Source organism: Pecten maximus, unplaced genomic scaffold (genome assembly GCF_902652985.1).
Source record: "Pecten maximus unplaced genomic scaffold, xPecMax1.1, whole genome shotgun sequence".
Classification (NCBI taxonomy): domain Eukaryota; kingdom Metazoa; phylum Mollusca; class Bivalvia; order Pectinida; family Pectinidae; genus Pecten; species Pecten maximus.
This window is the reverse complement of record NW_022980239.1, coordinates 247-16,713: the sequence shown is the minus strand read 5'-3', so window position 1 is coordinate 16,713 and position 16,467 is coordinate 247. Positions and strand designations below refer to the sequence as shown.

General features: G+C 42.2%; 2 protein-coding genes across 2 annotated transcripts; both read left to right on the top strand.

Moving 5' to 3' along the window:
• Positions 1 to 8,901: 8,901 nt before the first annotated feature.
• LOC117319459 (extensin-like) lies at positions 8,902 to 9,941 on the top strand. Its single transcript, XM_033874256.1, has 2 exons — positions 8,902 to 9,126; positions 9,318 to 9,941. Exons 1-2 carry the CDS (start codon positions 8,902 to 8,904, stop codon positions 9,939 to 9,941), a joined length of 849 nt encoding a protein of 282 aa, XP_033730147.1.
• Positions 9,942 to 10,309: 368 nt separating this feature from the next.
• Positions 10,310 to 10,762, top strand: LOC117319458 (proline-rich protein HaeIII subfamily 1-like). Its single transcript, XM_033874255.1, has one exon. It carries the CDS (start codon positions 10,310 to 10,312, stop codon positions 10,760 to 10,762), a length of 453 nt encoding a protein of 150 aa, XP_033730146.1.
• The last annotated feature ends 5,705 nt before the right edge of the window (positions 10,763 to 16,467 follow it).

The following is a 16,467-nucleotide window of genomic DNA, read 5'->3' as shown; positions in this document are numbered from 1 at the left end:
AAAATACTATTCGCTCCAGTGTCGTATGTAGAATCCTTTGATAAACATTCTTTTCCAAATCAACGAACATGTGATGAGTCATGCTCAATCTTCAAAGAATACAAAAAGTGCGTGATGTTCAGAAATTTGAGAACGAATTGTTTGTGAATTATAATGCTGGAGTAGTAGTTGATGATGGAGAAACAGATCGAGGTCCAGTGAAATGACGGACATCTGCTTTCTCCCCGATCTTGACGTACGTAGATATCAAGATGTTTCCTTAATTTCGTCAAGGAACAACCATTAACATTGCCTCATGACTTATTTAGTTAGTGAGGAAGAAATTTTCAAGATAAACGAGTAAATACCTTATTCCAAATTGCACTTCTGAGAGCCGTTACGAGAGTGTTTATCATTTTAACTTATTTGATCTGTGACGAAACTTGAATATAGATTACAAATGTTATTGCGTGGTAGATAACAATATGCCGATAATAACTTTAGAATTTTCGGACACGTTCATCACTTCATCAAGTAAAGAAATTAAAATTTGATATATATAATCAATTGCTATTGCCGAGGCTAATTTTATGTTTAATTTATATCGTCGTGTGTCGGGAAAGGGCTTTGAGAAGTTGTAAGAACATGTGCCGATCCCTTTGTCTCTGACAATAAAATATGTTCATGCTAACAAAAGTTAACGCAGCCGTTTTAGATGTTTATTCTCTAGCGACCAGTTAAACACTTGTCTTTGTAGCTGATCAATATGTGGAGTAAAATTGCCCATAAAACTCCGAGAAAGATAACACCTAAATAAAAAAAAAACTGTAATTACTCTAATTGAAGATAATCCAGCTATGGGTATGGTACTTTATAATGTTGTATTTCATAAGAACAACTCAATATCGCCATTCATATGTTTAGATAAAATATTTCACTTTTTTGTTTTTGTCTGCTTGTTTGAGCAAATCTTCAGAAGGTCATGACGTACAGTTATCTCCGAGACACCAAACGTCATCAAACTTTATGAATCAATGACTGTTTTATTACATATACAGTATAAAAACTCCAGAGAGCACGTGGTGTCGCGCCAATTATGTGTTAATACTGAGACCGGAAGGGGATGTTGTAATTCTGATATCCGTCGCTCTTCCCACACCATCATTTCGGGACAATGACTCAAGTTCAAGTGGACGGATCAACCTCAAACTTCACACACCGACTCCTTACAGGAAGTTATTTCCTGTGATTTCTTCCTTCCCAAAAATGTCTGTTACTACTAACTATTAGAAAATCGTTTCCACTCCCTAGTATGAGTTTCCTTGAACATACCCTTCCGTCTGGATCACCATTTCCGCACAGTTCTACGTGTAAACACCACACACAACTTTCGGATCAAACCAATCCCTGGACAAATAATCAATCGGATACGAGGTTTTGTGAATGATGTATCTTGCTTCATATCCGGGACAACTGATATATTTTAAACTTCTAGGTAATCTTCACACACAACTTTCTGATTAAACCAGTCCCTGGACAATCGGATGTTGGGGTTCCGGAACAAATGATATATCCTTAACTTCTCAATATCGTAACTGGTGTACTTCAATATCGATATTTGACATTGTAATATACAAACAAATTGAGTTTACTGCCAATGGATATTCAATTTTATAATGTACCAAATCGTTTCACTGAAAAGTGTAATAAAAAAATTGTTTTACTGTGAAATTCAATACAGAAATTGTTCAGTATGATATTTGCACATTTTGATAAGAAGACATTCTTAAAACGGCAAATTTTCTGCATGGATATCCTTATTTCAGACGACGACAGATATTCTTATTGAATAAAAATAGATATACATTTTAAACTTCAGGTACCCAAACGCCTTATGAGGAGGGAAGATAGTTCGACCTCCCACAATATTACACTCTAAGAAATGACAATCACACTCGGTTCATTCGTAGAAAATAAGAAATGAAATTAAAATGATTCAAAGAAGATGTTTAACGCCGGGCCAGCACAATAACCTGTTTAATAACAAGACGTTTTCATACATGTAGTTACCAATCACAGTATTCAAAATTACGTTTTATATAGAAAAAAAATAATGATCTGGAATTCTTTACAGATTCTACACAGACAGAAGGGGTCGTGACTTTGCTGTGTCCGATGACGATGTGTATGACAATTTACCTAAACTCAATTTCTTCATACTACTTCAAAACTGATGGAGTGCAATGATCACCAGAACCTGGATACCGTCACGGAATACGTCCGAGAGGTTATAGATCGACTACAGTACATCATCGCCGCCATCATATTCAATGTTACCTAAAAAAAAATACAGCGGTTGTCTCCCTTGAAGCATCCGACTCTGTGAATTGTTACACGTGGATGCAAGATATTTACCCAGAATATTACCATTGTCAACGAATGCATTTTATTTGCATCTTTATTTTAATACTGTCATTCACTTTCGTTGTTTCATGAAATTACGTGTCAGGTAGAGGACACTGTGAAGCCAATTAAAGTCCACTAGATTGTCATGTACAGGGAATTCTGTTATTTGTAAGTCTACAATCGACACTGACTATCAATGTGTGTGCGCTCATGTATATAATGTGTTTTGTTTGGTTTGTTGTGGTAATTTTGTTTATTTCATCAATATAATCATTTCGTCATGCATTTATGTAACACAGATAACCTATGTAATTTACTTGTATTTGTTCACTTTTCAGTTTCGAACTCTTATGCATCTTTGGACGACGATAATGAACACAGTTCTTGTTCGTTCTCGAACAAACGAGCACTGTTGTCACCTCCCTAACATTGCGAACAAAGAACAGAACAAGAATACACACCACCTCCACAACAAGAACAGGAAGAACCACGATGGAGGCTCTGTGTCAATGTAAACTGTCAAACGTGTGTACTTTTGTCACATTGTATTCCCAAGGTAAAATACTGCAAAATCACAAATTTTCGCTGAGTTCGTGGCTCACAGTCAGTTAAGGTTCACGAACTGTTGGAAATGCCGTTGAAAGTTTGAGTAATGGCGGATTCCAATGGTGTAAAAGGGGGAAATTGGTTTACGTAATCCACGAATCAATACCCATGAAACAAAAAATACTGAAAAAGATTTCGCGTCTGACGAAATGTAATAATTTACAGTATGTAAGGCAGACCGACTGCTGATGGATTCAGCCGTGGCTACATGTTGTGTCAAAATACATCTATTTGGAAACGCTGTGATATTACCGACACTATCACACTAAAGTGTAAGTTTCATTGACCATGTTGAATAACGTTAAAACAACAACGTAATTCCCACGGTAATGTCCTTATCATCCATACCTCTAAGACAATTAAGGAACGTCATATGTAAAATTGTTAATACAAACACCCATTTTATGAAACTGATAATTTCCTGTGCAAATTCCGTCTTCGGTACGTAAGACAACTTTTATATGCAACATATATACAATATATCACAGATGTGTTGAACAAGCAATGAATACAAATGTCAAAAGACACATAATCGATGGCGATGAAGAAGTGAATTCCTTCCTGAATGATCACAGAATCTTTGCTCTCTCATTGGTAACGGTCCCGACGTTCTGTTTAACCGTCTTCCGTATCTGGACCTATATAAATGACCAAAATCATACTTTAATACAAATCTTAACTAGTCCTAACGTAAAGTAGGTTTTGGCCATAACGCTTTTCTTTTTTTTAATCGAAACTAATATGTTAAGGGGTAAATGTCATTTGTATTTAAAAAACGATTGAATTCTTATACCAATTGAATTCAACAAGGAGAGTATGTGAATAAAATAATAGGTTCTCGTGGAGGCCCCTGACAAAAAATTTCAAGAATAAGAACCAGGTGCGCCGGAAGAGTAAGCGCCTTCTGCTTAGAAATGTTCCGGGCGCCTTAAATGGAACACGGAACTGTGGTAGGAATAATCACGATCCAAATCATAATAAACTAATTTTTTACTGATGAGGAGTAGTTATTCAGACTATTTCATGGTATGATAAAACATGATCTGGGTAACATGTAAAATATAACCAAAAAATCCTCCTTTTACTAGAGATGCAATAAACCAAATTTCGAGCCCAGAGCTGATATATGAACGACTGTATCATCCTTAAATTTCAGCTATTAAGGGTATAAACCAATCATATGTTTCTCTTGTTTCACTATAAATAAGATTAATTAGTGACTCAGAAATACTACAAACCCAATATTGTGTAGAGCGTCAATTGTCGTTTCTGCCTCCTCTTCCTCCTCCTCCTTTCTACCGGATCTACAGAGCTATTGGGTTCTCTGGCCGGATATCTAGCGCCTAACTTGGCGCTTCTCTTCCTTCCTTGGGGTCATATTCGTCAACGAACTGGATTAATGGAAATTGTTTTAAATATACTCTCAAAGAAGTAGCATTTAGTAATACATATATTAATTATAGAACTATTACCATATGCTAATTAATAATAATTGTGATGTACACAACTGAAACATCAAGCAAAGTCTAAGGTTATACAGTAACATTCATGATTATATCAATAGATATATATTACATACAGTAGAAAGAAACTGATTCCCAACGAACAAACTCAAATTTCATCTGAATGCTTTGATAATAATTTTATTGTTTTCCCTTATTTTCGTTGGATTATGATTAAATTACCGTTCCCATTTTGTTTGGTTGCTTCTGATGTTTAAATGAGTATATCGTGCATGATCGTCAGTGATTATTGTTTAGGGGACTCACCCCCCTTATCCGACTTTTTCGCGTTAGCTCGTTCCCCGTCTCGTCTCTTGGCGTCGCCTATAGACAGAGGTTCCCATTGGTCTGTTTCTTCCGATCGCCCTACACTCCACACAGTAATACCTGAATGAACAACGACATTAATAAATTGTGATTAGATACAGTAGATCACATATGAATTAAACTGTCTCGTGTAGCTGTCGACCTTCTAAGACTCGTCATAAGGTTAGGGATATGATACAGCTGTTTCGTCTTCTAAGCCTCGTCCGTAATGATAGTTAACCCTATACACTGTCTCACCAGGACTCGTCAATGATGCTAGGGACAACAACAGCTGTTTAGTCCTTCTATCGTAGTGTTGTTCAGTGCCTAAGTATTCGACTTAACGAGGAATAATGGACAAAACCCAAACATAGACCACATATACAAAGACCTGTAACGCTTTTTTTTTCTTTTTCTTTTTCTTTTTAATTTCAAAAGAACGTCATGTAGCATTAGTTGATATAAATACACATATTATCCAAGCAGTGTGTTGTAGAACACCTGGATTCCTGTACATGGACAATCGTACTTGTGAATAATATTTAAAAACTTTTTATGCGAGATGTGCAACTGAATAACCAGTGTATTATGGCGTAATGTAAAACACATTGCAATGATTTCGAAAGCCATATTGTTGGATATCAACGAAGGTCGTTCAGTTATATCATTCAGCATAAACATGTACAACAGCCGTCCATTAACAACAACCTGGCCTGCCAAATGACCAGGGAGTTAGAGAATGAATTCGTAAAGGAACTAAATCTGACAGTGAACGCTTGGCCGACACATCGAATTCAACAACGAATAGCGTCCCGGCGTTACTATCCTGGCAACGTGAACAAAATGAGGTAATTTCCTAATATTAGAATCAATGTTTTCAAGTAACAAGTAACAAGTCCGATTTTTTTTTTATGTAGGTCGAAGACAGATATATAATCAGAATGGCCTACTTTACGTACCTGACCCATCCCCTACTGAACTAAATACGATAGGTGTCCTGATAGATGAGATCCGAATATAGGAAGGGCACCCAACGCAACCTTTAACACAGCAATGCGACCAGCTACCATGCTAAAGACATCCACAGCGTTCATAGACTGGACAAACAGTCACAGTCAACGTTCATAGACCCCGGACCAAACATACCATCAGCATCATAGAGATGACCAAACACCACTTGTTTTCCCATAGCACCTTAGTGTAACGTTTTTGGGATTAGTTCATTCAAATTTCTTGAATTGATTGAACGATTATGGGTTTTAAACAAAAGTTTAGTGTCTGATATAACACCTACTCCAAAAAAAAAAGTGGTGGGTCCTTCAGCTCACATTTGCTCCAGGGTTATGAGCCATTTTGAATATGTGAATTTCGCAGTAAAAATTCTCAAATCTTAATGTTTTCCTGTTTACTATTATTACTGACTTTTTGGGAAAACAACCATTGATATCAACTTTCTTAGGGATAGTTACGCTATCATGCTACATATCTATTTGCCACTTCATCACAGACTGGCCAATCAGTGGCTGGCCCGACAGTTTATCCTTGGCTCAACGTTCTATACCCATGGGCTAGTTTCTAAAATATAGTTTTTCAATGGTTTGGTTGTTCCCTATACACGGTCAAAACAGTCACACACAACAAGCAACGTTCATAACCGGACAAACATACTACAACCGCGTTCAAGACACTGACAAAACCTACTAACAACAATACTATCAGCGTTCAAGACAACGGAGAGAAAACCTACCACAGGCGTTCATAGACAGGGACAGAAACCTAACAACAAGAGCGTTCATAGACCGGGCAAACCACACACGCGTTCATAACACAACAAAACATACCACATCGTTTCATAGACACGGACAAAACATATCACCAATCAACAACGTGGTGCGATGGAGGGGGGGGGAGGAGACGGGACAAAACCTACCCACCGCGTTCTAGACACGGAATAAAACATAATGATGCAGCGTTCATAGACACGGCAAAGCTACCACAGCGTTTCAGACACGATCAAACATCCACATATCATAGACAAACGTACAAAACATATCACAACTTTCATAGACAACGGACAAACACCACACTGCGTTCATAGACGGACAAACCTACCACACGTCGTTCATAGACACGCCAAAACACTGTCACAACGTTCAATAGACCGGACAAACTACTACATGGTTCATAGACACGGACAAACCTACCACACATCGTTTATAGACACATACAAAACATACCACAGTAATCATAGACACGACAAAACCTAGCCACAACCACACAGTCGTTCATAGACACGGACAAAACCTACCACAAACAGCGTTCATAGACCACTGACAAAACCTACTACATCGCCTTCGTTTAATAAAGAGACAAACAAAGTATTCTCATTTCTGTACACACGATTTTTCTAGTCAATTCAAACAAAAGATTCTAAAATCCGACCACTAAACAACACCACGTACATGTATGTTCAAATGTACAGCTAAACATCCACAAGTCTGTCGTCTGATACAGAAACATCCTTCAACTTGTAACATAATGCCCTGGACATGTAAAGTCGCTGTACAACTGACTGTATGTACGTTAAGTCGTTCCTGATGTCGTGTTCTTTCTCTTCCTCTTTCGTTCTTCTTTTCGTCTCTGCTTGTTGATCTCCCTCCAACCTTCCGGCTCGCTTTAGTGTTTTTGTAATATTTTTCCATCTCTCTCCTCTTCGCTGGCTCCTCGATGTACACTCGGTACAACATCGTCATAGTTCCTCTGGATACATAGGACAGTTATAGTTCCGTAATGCGCTGAAATTATCTCATTTTAATGAGACCACAACCGCAACCCGATCAAATAGCATCTTTCAACAAAATATACCGTATAAAGCAACAATCCGCATCTATATGCAACCCGTTTTGATTGCTAATAACTACAAGTCGTTATACAGAGACCTCTATAAAAAGGCCACTCTCATATAAGGACAATTAACCTCCTGCTCAGTTCTCTCCTGTGTAGTCTATGTTAGGCATGTTTGCCTGTAGGACGATTTTTCACAAATTGTTTATTTACTGTTTAACTTGTTGTTTAACAGTGGAACTTTTCCCAAACCGACAATGCAAGGTTACATGTATAGTTGGTCGGTTTGGGGAGTGTTTTGGTTTGGAGAAGTGATCATTTAACCTTGCAGTATCCGGATAACTAGTGTATGCCTGATTAGCCTCTGAATGTTTCTAAAAATTTATACAGCAAACATCACACAAAGGATATATGTCTAACCTTCGCATAGCTGTATATTAAGACTACATAACTTCGAATAATGAATTGCTTCTAAAATAAAAACTGAAAAAGACACGTATACATAGCACATTCAACTACGAATGAAGTAATGTATCCCGTATACACCGAACACATGATACAGAACTGCGCCATAAAATCAAGAGAATACGACATACACAGCGTAATACCTAACTCAAAAACAATAGAGAATACGCCAAACACGCCGTAATATATCCAGACTCAAAAACAATTAGAGAATATCGACATAACACAGCGTCAATATCCTAACTCAAAACCATAGAGAAGACCGACCTAACCTGCGTAATCTTCTAACTACTCAAAAAACATAGAGATACGACATAATAACACCTCCTTGAAAAGAACAATGATAACATACCAGGTGTTCCTGGAAAAAATGAGACCTTTGGTGGTGACAACGAACCATTAACATATCAACTGGATCGAACACGCCTGACTTCATATCGCAACAGAATAAAAATGGTAACTAGACTTCACTATTAGGGGGATACAACAAGGCTGATATCACAGCATGATATCACAACACAGAACTTGTTTGGTAAATAGACTCACCATAAGGGGATACGAACATGCCTGTATCACACAAAGAACTAGGATTGGTAACTACTCACCACTAGAGGATACGAACCAGGCTGATATCCCCCCACCAATCAACCCAACACAAAAATCCATCCCCCCCCACAAACCCATCCCCCGCACAACAATCGCCCCCCCCCAGCACCGGGCGCCATCCCCCGCGAACCACCGCCCAACGCAGAAACCCCAAGCAAAATCCGCCGGAACCGACCAACCATGAAGCATGGCCCTCCTAAGGCTACAGAACTCACACCGAGCAACTCCGCACATACCCCAACCCCCACCAAGAAATTCACCCGACCCCTACCACACCCTCATACACAAATACACGCCCATCCTCGCCAACAACGCCAGCCAACTATTTACCAGGGGCCCGGTCGCACCGACCCAGCTCCAGTCCGGACATAGCCCACACAACATCCATTACGCACCCCGCAAGGATCACAGGGTAAGTGGCCTACATTAGTTTCGTCACGGTTCTATTAGTTGCTCTTCCTTGTTTCTCCTTGCCTTTCACTTCTCTTGTTTTTGTCTTTTTTTGTTTTTGTTCTTTTCGTTCGCTTTTTCTTTCCGCTCTTTCCGTCTACCGTTAGGCTTTTATTTTTACTGTCGCGTCTTCCTCCCCCTCACCCTTCCCAGCATCCTCCCCCTCCCAAACCACCCTCCCTCCCGTCCACCCCTTCCTCCCTGCCCACCCACTCAACTGCCAGCACCACACACCTCTCCTCTCATGCCCGATCCCCGCAGGTACACCTTGCCACGCCCCCTCATACATCCCCCACGCTTCACCAGCGCATACAACAGGCCCCGGCGTCCGCGCCTGACAGGGAACAGTCACACGCCACAACTCCGCGCCCCCCCCCTCCCCACGCCCCACCGCAACCAAGAATCACCCCCTCGACGGCCCACAGGCTGGACACCCTCTGGGCGACCCCCCCTCCGGCTCCGCGGTCACTCCGTGCCCGGGCACCCGGCCAATCCAATCGCCCTCCCCCCTCACAACAAAAAATCCCACACAATTACCCCATCCCCCCAAAATCTGCCCACAATCCACAAAAAAATTGCCCAAGAACCCACAAAATACCCCCCCCGCCCAAACGAACTCTACCAGAATCGACGTCCATCCTACCCCACATCCAAAACACAATCACCCCCCGCACACACCAATCTCAGAACCCCACTCCCGGCCCCACAACCATAGGCCCACCCGCAATCAACTCACGCGATCGCCCCGGACCCACTACGAAGGCCCTACCAAAATAAGGGCCGAGCGACCCACCCGGCCCCGAGGCCCGACGCCCATACCCCAACATCCAATTCCCCACCCCAACAACAACAAAACAAAAAAAAAAAAAAAAACAAAAAAAAATCCGCCTCCACACCCCAATCCACCCCCCACCATAGCCTCCCCGCCCCGACTCACCCCCCAACCACACACCCCCATCAAAAATCCCCACCTCTCCCAGAACCAAAATACAAAAATCACAAAAAAAATCCACTCCATCCCCACCACCAATCGCTATCACACCCAAGCAACAATCGGCCCTCCAAATTGCCCCACACCATCCCACACTATGATATCCTTCCACCAATAGCACAAGCTCCCCCCCCTCGACACAGAATACCCCCAAATGTCACAGGGATCACCCGCCCACTCCCCATCAAACCCATACCCTGCCCCAAACGAACCCACTAAATCCTATGCAACCTCCAAAACCCTCCCCCTCCAACGCACTAAGACGCCCCAGACAGCTGCGCAACACCGCGACCAGGGAAGCCTCCTACCTGCACCCACCACCGCACCTCGCGGCACCATACCTTACCGCGCCATCGCAGGGCCCCGCCAATCCCCCCCAGACGCCGCCTCCGACCCTCACAACAAACCTCCCTATCCGCGAGCCAACTCGCATGAAACCCGCCCCTCCGCCGGACCAATCCCGCCACAACCACCGCGGAACCGGCCCCACCACAGCCATAAGCCCACCCGATTCCCCCATCGACTCCGCTCCCAACCCCACCCCAGTCAAAAAAAACACCAACCTAGACCCATCCACGCGAGACGGGACCATAATACAGACACCTAGAGACAGCCTCTCACCGCTACCCTCTCAACACACTCCACCCCCCTCCCCTCCGAAAGCCTTCCCCGGGGCTGCAATTACCAGCCAATCCCACTAGTCCCAGACATCAACCAGTCACCATGAGGACAGTTGAACAGAAACCGCCTCGAGCTAGAGAACGCTCCGTCCCTGCGCAGTGGCCCTAACACTCCCCAATGCGCCACCTCACCACTCCCCACGAATGCCACCAACTTCAGGTGACCGCCGCCACCCCAACCTCAAAATCTACGCCAACATCCGGCCCCACAGACCAGCGCCCTGGGGACCCCACACATCAACGCCGCGCACCCCCCTGCGACCCACCAAACCAATGCGCCCGGCCTAGCGACGAACGCGACTCACCCAACCCGCCCCAACAACTGGACAAGCACCCCCGCCGCCGCACATCCACACACTGACGACCCACCCGAAAGCCCAACACAAAGACGAAACACAATGGCAGACCCCAGACCTCGAATCCCCCCCAAAATCTGGGACGGAACCCGCACCCCTTCAACTGCCGACTTCCCGGCCTCCCCTCTCCCCGAGCCACGCCGACACCCCCCGCGCACACGCGTAGCGGCGCTGCCAACAAACAACACATATGGCCCTAACACTCCCACTCACCACCCCGCACGTCCCCAGCCCCCGCAGACCACGACCCCGCGCCAGGCCCGCGGGTGCCAGCGGGAGCACTAACACAGCACTCTCCCCCACCGGTGCTCCCCAACCCTTCTCCGCCCACCACACACGCTTCAGCACGCCGTGTTAGCCCACCTAGGCCATGAAGCCCCGGCATGCTAGGAACAACCAAATCCCAGTCCCAACGAACTCCCCCGAACGAACCCCATCACTCCCGCCCCAATGGCCCACCACCCCCCCCCCCCCCGAACCCACCTCTGTAGACAGCAGACACCAAGCAACCTTCCCCAAACTCCCCCTCGCGACCATCGAGCCGACTACCACACACCCAAAACACATCCGCCACGACACAAAAAAACAAAAGCCATCACCCAATGACACGTGGAATGGTAACTAGACTTACATAGGGATACGAACAACGGTCTGATATCACACAAGAACGTGGCAATTTGTAATTAGACTCACCATTAGGATATTAACCAAGGCTGATTATCACACAAGGAAATTGGGTTGGTAATAGACTCACCATTAGTGGATACTACACGGCTGATGTCACGCCTGATATCACAAATTGAACTGGATTGGTACCTAGACTCACACTAGAGGATACGAAACAAGGCTGATGGCACAGCCTGATCTCCACAACAGGACAGGAGTGGGTAAGAGACTCACTATTAGGGGATACGAACAAGGCTGATGTCACACACGGAACTGGGGATTGGTAACTAGACTCACCCTTAGGGGATACGAACAGCTGATATCACACAAGTAACTAGGATTTGTATAGACTCACCATTAGGGGATTATTCTTCCCACTGACTTCTCGACACTTCATACAGTACTCATTGCCTAGCCGCTTTAACCTCCACATCGGTACATAGCTGGGCTGTAAAGAGATGCCTTGTCTGTAACAAAAACGTTGTGTGTTTAAATGACTTTTCTATTTGCTTCAACATAAATTGGTACTTTCTTCTGTTCGTTACTGATCAAAATTTTTGTTTTATGACTAGATTTAATTAAAAATAATTCAAAAAAAAACCCGTATATGCATTCCTCGTCACTCTCCTCTGTTTACAAAGCAAAGATTCGCTACTTTTCCATATCCTCTGAAAAATCGGCCATCATTGACCAGGAAACGTTACTCCCGCTGCTGTACCTATAGCAACATTTGTAAGAGATGTCTAACTTGGGCTCTTAGCTCTTCTCCGATCTTAAGTTTTATCCTGATCCATTTCTAAACAACTTCTTTTTCTTTTTAATGTCCCTCTTGGCATTGCCTAAATTAAGCTGAGCGTTCACCATGCAAAGAATGTTTAGGTACTTTATACCTGGCCGAGACAAACTCAATTCAATAGAACTAATTTTTCTGCTTACTTGACTGGTTCACCTTTGTCAGTTTAATTTGACCGAATGGAGTATCACGCTACTATTTCCATATGGGCATTCAGTGTGACGGTACTATAAAGCCTCTGTTTGTGGCCGAGAAACAAAACCACAATCACGGATCACATGATATTAAGTTAATAGCTAGCTCAATTTTGATACCAAGACAAAATGTCGAACACATGATCAAAAAAAGACGGACCTTGAATTAAGCACTGTAATCATGAAACAAATGTTTGAAAACAGAATGTTGAGAACGAAAATCAACTGTATATGTAGTATGGCAGATATTTGTTGTGTGTTTAGAGCTTACAAGATTCGATACGAAAAATTCTGTTGGAATGGCACGAACGACCTAGGACATGAAAATGGAAACGTATCAACGTATCAAAATTGTTGGACAGACAAATGTACCATCAAAAATATCACTTGGACAAATTACATTATAATATGATAAGCTACCAGCTGTACATGGCTAAAAAGACATAAGACTGTAGACAATAGCGTCTAGAGTACCGTTACAAAAGAAAGGACAGATCGGGGACTATAGGTAATGCCATCACATTAAATTCTAATTACTATGATGGTATGTTGATATATAATCCAAGAATACATGGCCTTTCCTACACATTTCTTTTCAGAATGATAATGAATATCACTAATTATCATACAACAGTAGCACACGGTGACTGGGAATGAAGAATATGGTGTTCTGATGATAGTTACTCCGAAAAAAACTTTACTTAATATTCGACAGGCATGGATTTATGATCTAGAGCACTGCGTTAGTAATCCTTACCTAGGATCCCCTGTCTGCGGATGAGCCGAGCATTGACCGCCTGTATCCTGGGAGTAGATGATGGGGACGCGTACGGTGACAGTGTTATCTTTTCCTTTGTCATGGCTGCCATTGCATCTCTTCTGCACTCATATCATGGCTGCCAAAAGCTAGAAATAGTTACGTATCTACCGTCTAAGGACTTGGCACAGAAAAGACCTTGGCGATTTAGACAGCCATTTTGCCAAAATGATTTCTGTGAGTGATCGTCGCTAAACCTTGGGCGGTTCGAGACTTTGTTTGAGGGGTAGGGAGTTCTTCATTACCTAGTAACGGTGTAAGTGTTATCAAGATGGACGCCGGTGCCATTGTAGGGGACGGGGATGAACAATTGACAACCATTGAGCGACTCGAGGTTTGCGACAATGAACGATAGATAATGGTGTTTCTGTAGGTACGGCTTTTGACACTAGGCATTCCTACACACGATACCATCATCTGCGCTTCACCAAGTATTGTTTATGGGAACACTATTCTCTGATTGGCGTGGAATTAATTGCCATAAACAAACAACCGGTTACCTATGCTGCCCCCTGCCGGCAGGTCAGAGAGACAAAACATGCGCGTTCACCCGTTCATGGGAATGGAGCTAAAATGAACAGACAGTCGACATATGTTTTTTTCCATGGACACTAATCTTACACAAAATGAGTAGGCATAATTCTAAAATAAATAAATATATGAAACTTTATCAATACAGACGTATATCTAGTTTCAACAATTGAATATACCATTAGGTAATTAATAAATTGCAACTTTAGACATGTCATTGTTATATTAAAACAAAACTAATACAATTATCTCATTGAAAACATTTATTTGTTATACACGACACAAAACTAGCAATAAATACATACATGTATATTTACAGACATCGATGGGAATACCTGTCACAAACCCCACAACATCATTACAGGTAGATATACCTCCTGTATCTACCGTTTGTTGTGTGCTCATATTAATTGACCATTGTTGTACACATGTGAAGAAATACTTGTAGTTAAATAATAATTGTTCAAATGAACACGATTTTTTATAATTGTTAGATATATATGCATGACCCCACTGCACAAATACATGCAAAATAGAGGCGGCTAATGTGAGTGCAAAGCCGAAGCGGGATTTCATAATCTCGTATTGTGGGGGACATTGGGAAAATAACGTTACAACACGGGAGGCATCTCCTCTGTCTTGTGAGATCACACCGGTCTTCACGTGATCTCAACTGTTGTGTAGACATTAAAGCCATATCAATACTTCGGGCCAAAATCAGGAAAATAAATGGGAGAGACGCACTGACTATGTGGATACTGTCACTAGTTTGGTGCGGTCGTAGGCTAACATTTGTAAACGAGCGAAGCGCGGAAATTTGTCTCTTTCATCACCTAGCTCCGGATAACAACACTTTTGGCGTAAAATGCTACAATTGGAAACTAAGAAGTGTCATATTGGTGTTTAAACACTATTGATACATCAATATAAAGACTTTGATAGACTCGGTGCTTAACACGACGGTCGCGATTAGACACTTCAATATAAATGCCCTGCTGTACAGAGAAACGTGATATACTTCCTTGTGACGGAGGTTTACACTGATTCCGACTGGTCTGTATGTATTAACTGTCTGTGATGGCAGTTTCATTAATCACGCGTGGATAAAATTTGTTTAACAGTTAAATGTCGTATAAGTTCAGAAAGATTTGAGACCATTTTAAGATTAAATCTTCTATAGAATTGTAGTTTGATAGATTTTAAATGTCCCTAGTACACTGTCAGACATTCAGCAAACATTGTACATCCAAATGTACTGCTATATTTTACCATCATACCATTCATATAAGGCATTGTTCTCAACAACAATAGCAATACAACACTATTAATATTTTGCCCACTCTTTGAAATATTTCCCTTGTATTATGTTTTTCATATTTAGTAAATAAATCAAGAAAAGCTTGTTCCTCATTCCTCCTCTGCGTTATTGGTTTCATTATTATTTCTTTGCCTCCCCCCCCCCCCCCCCCCCCCCCCCCCCCCCCCCCCCCCCGTACATAAAGGGACTAATGGTCTCAACTATATTTAATAGCTGGTTGTGGATAATTTTGATTGCACGATGGAGACCGTCAGGGAAATGTCTTCCACCAATAGTGATGTTGACAACAAAATCGTCACTTTTAGGTTCATGATATGCAAACGTAACCCATGCTCTTTCAAAACGTATCCAAATTATGATACCGGTTGAATTTCTTTTAAAACGTATCAAAATAATGACATAGGTTGAATTTCTTTTAAAACGTATCAAAATTATAATTAAGGTTGAATTTCTTTTAGAACGTATCCAAATTATGACATAGGTTAAAGCAGGTATCGTTAAACGCACCTCCCCTCCTACATTTTAACATGTTCAAGGCCATTTTGAGTCTCCCGACTTCCCCATTGGATTTTCAACTCTATCCCTCCCTCAGCATGACTAACGAGTTCTAGAAGGACGAAACAGCTGTATGATGTCCCTAACATCACTCAAGAGTTCTAGAAGGACGAACCAGCTGTATGATGTCCCTAACATCACTAACGAGTTGTAGAAGGACGAAACAGCTGTATGGCGGCCCTTACATCACTGACGAGTCCTAGAAGGACGAAACAGCTGTATGATGTCCCTAAAATCACTAACGAGTCCTAGAAGGACGAAACAGCTGTATGATGTCCCTAACATCACTAACGAGTCCTAGAAGGACGAAACAGCTGTATGATGTCCCTAACATCACTAACGAGTCCTAGAAGGACGAAACAGCTGTATGATGTCCCTAACATCACTGACGAGTCATAGAAG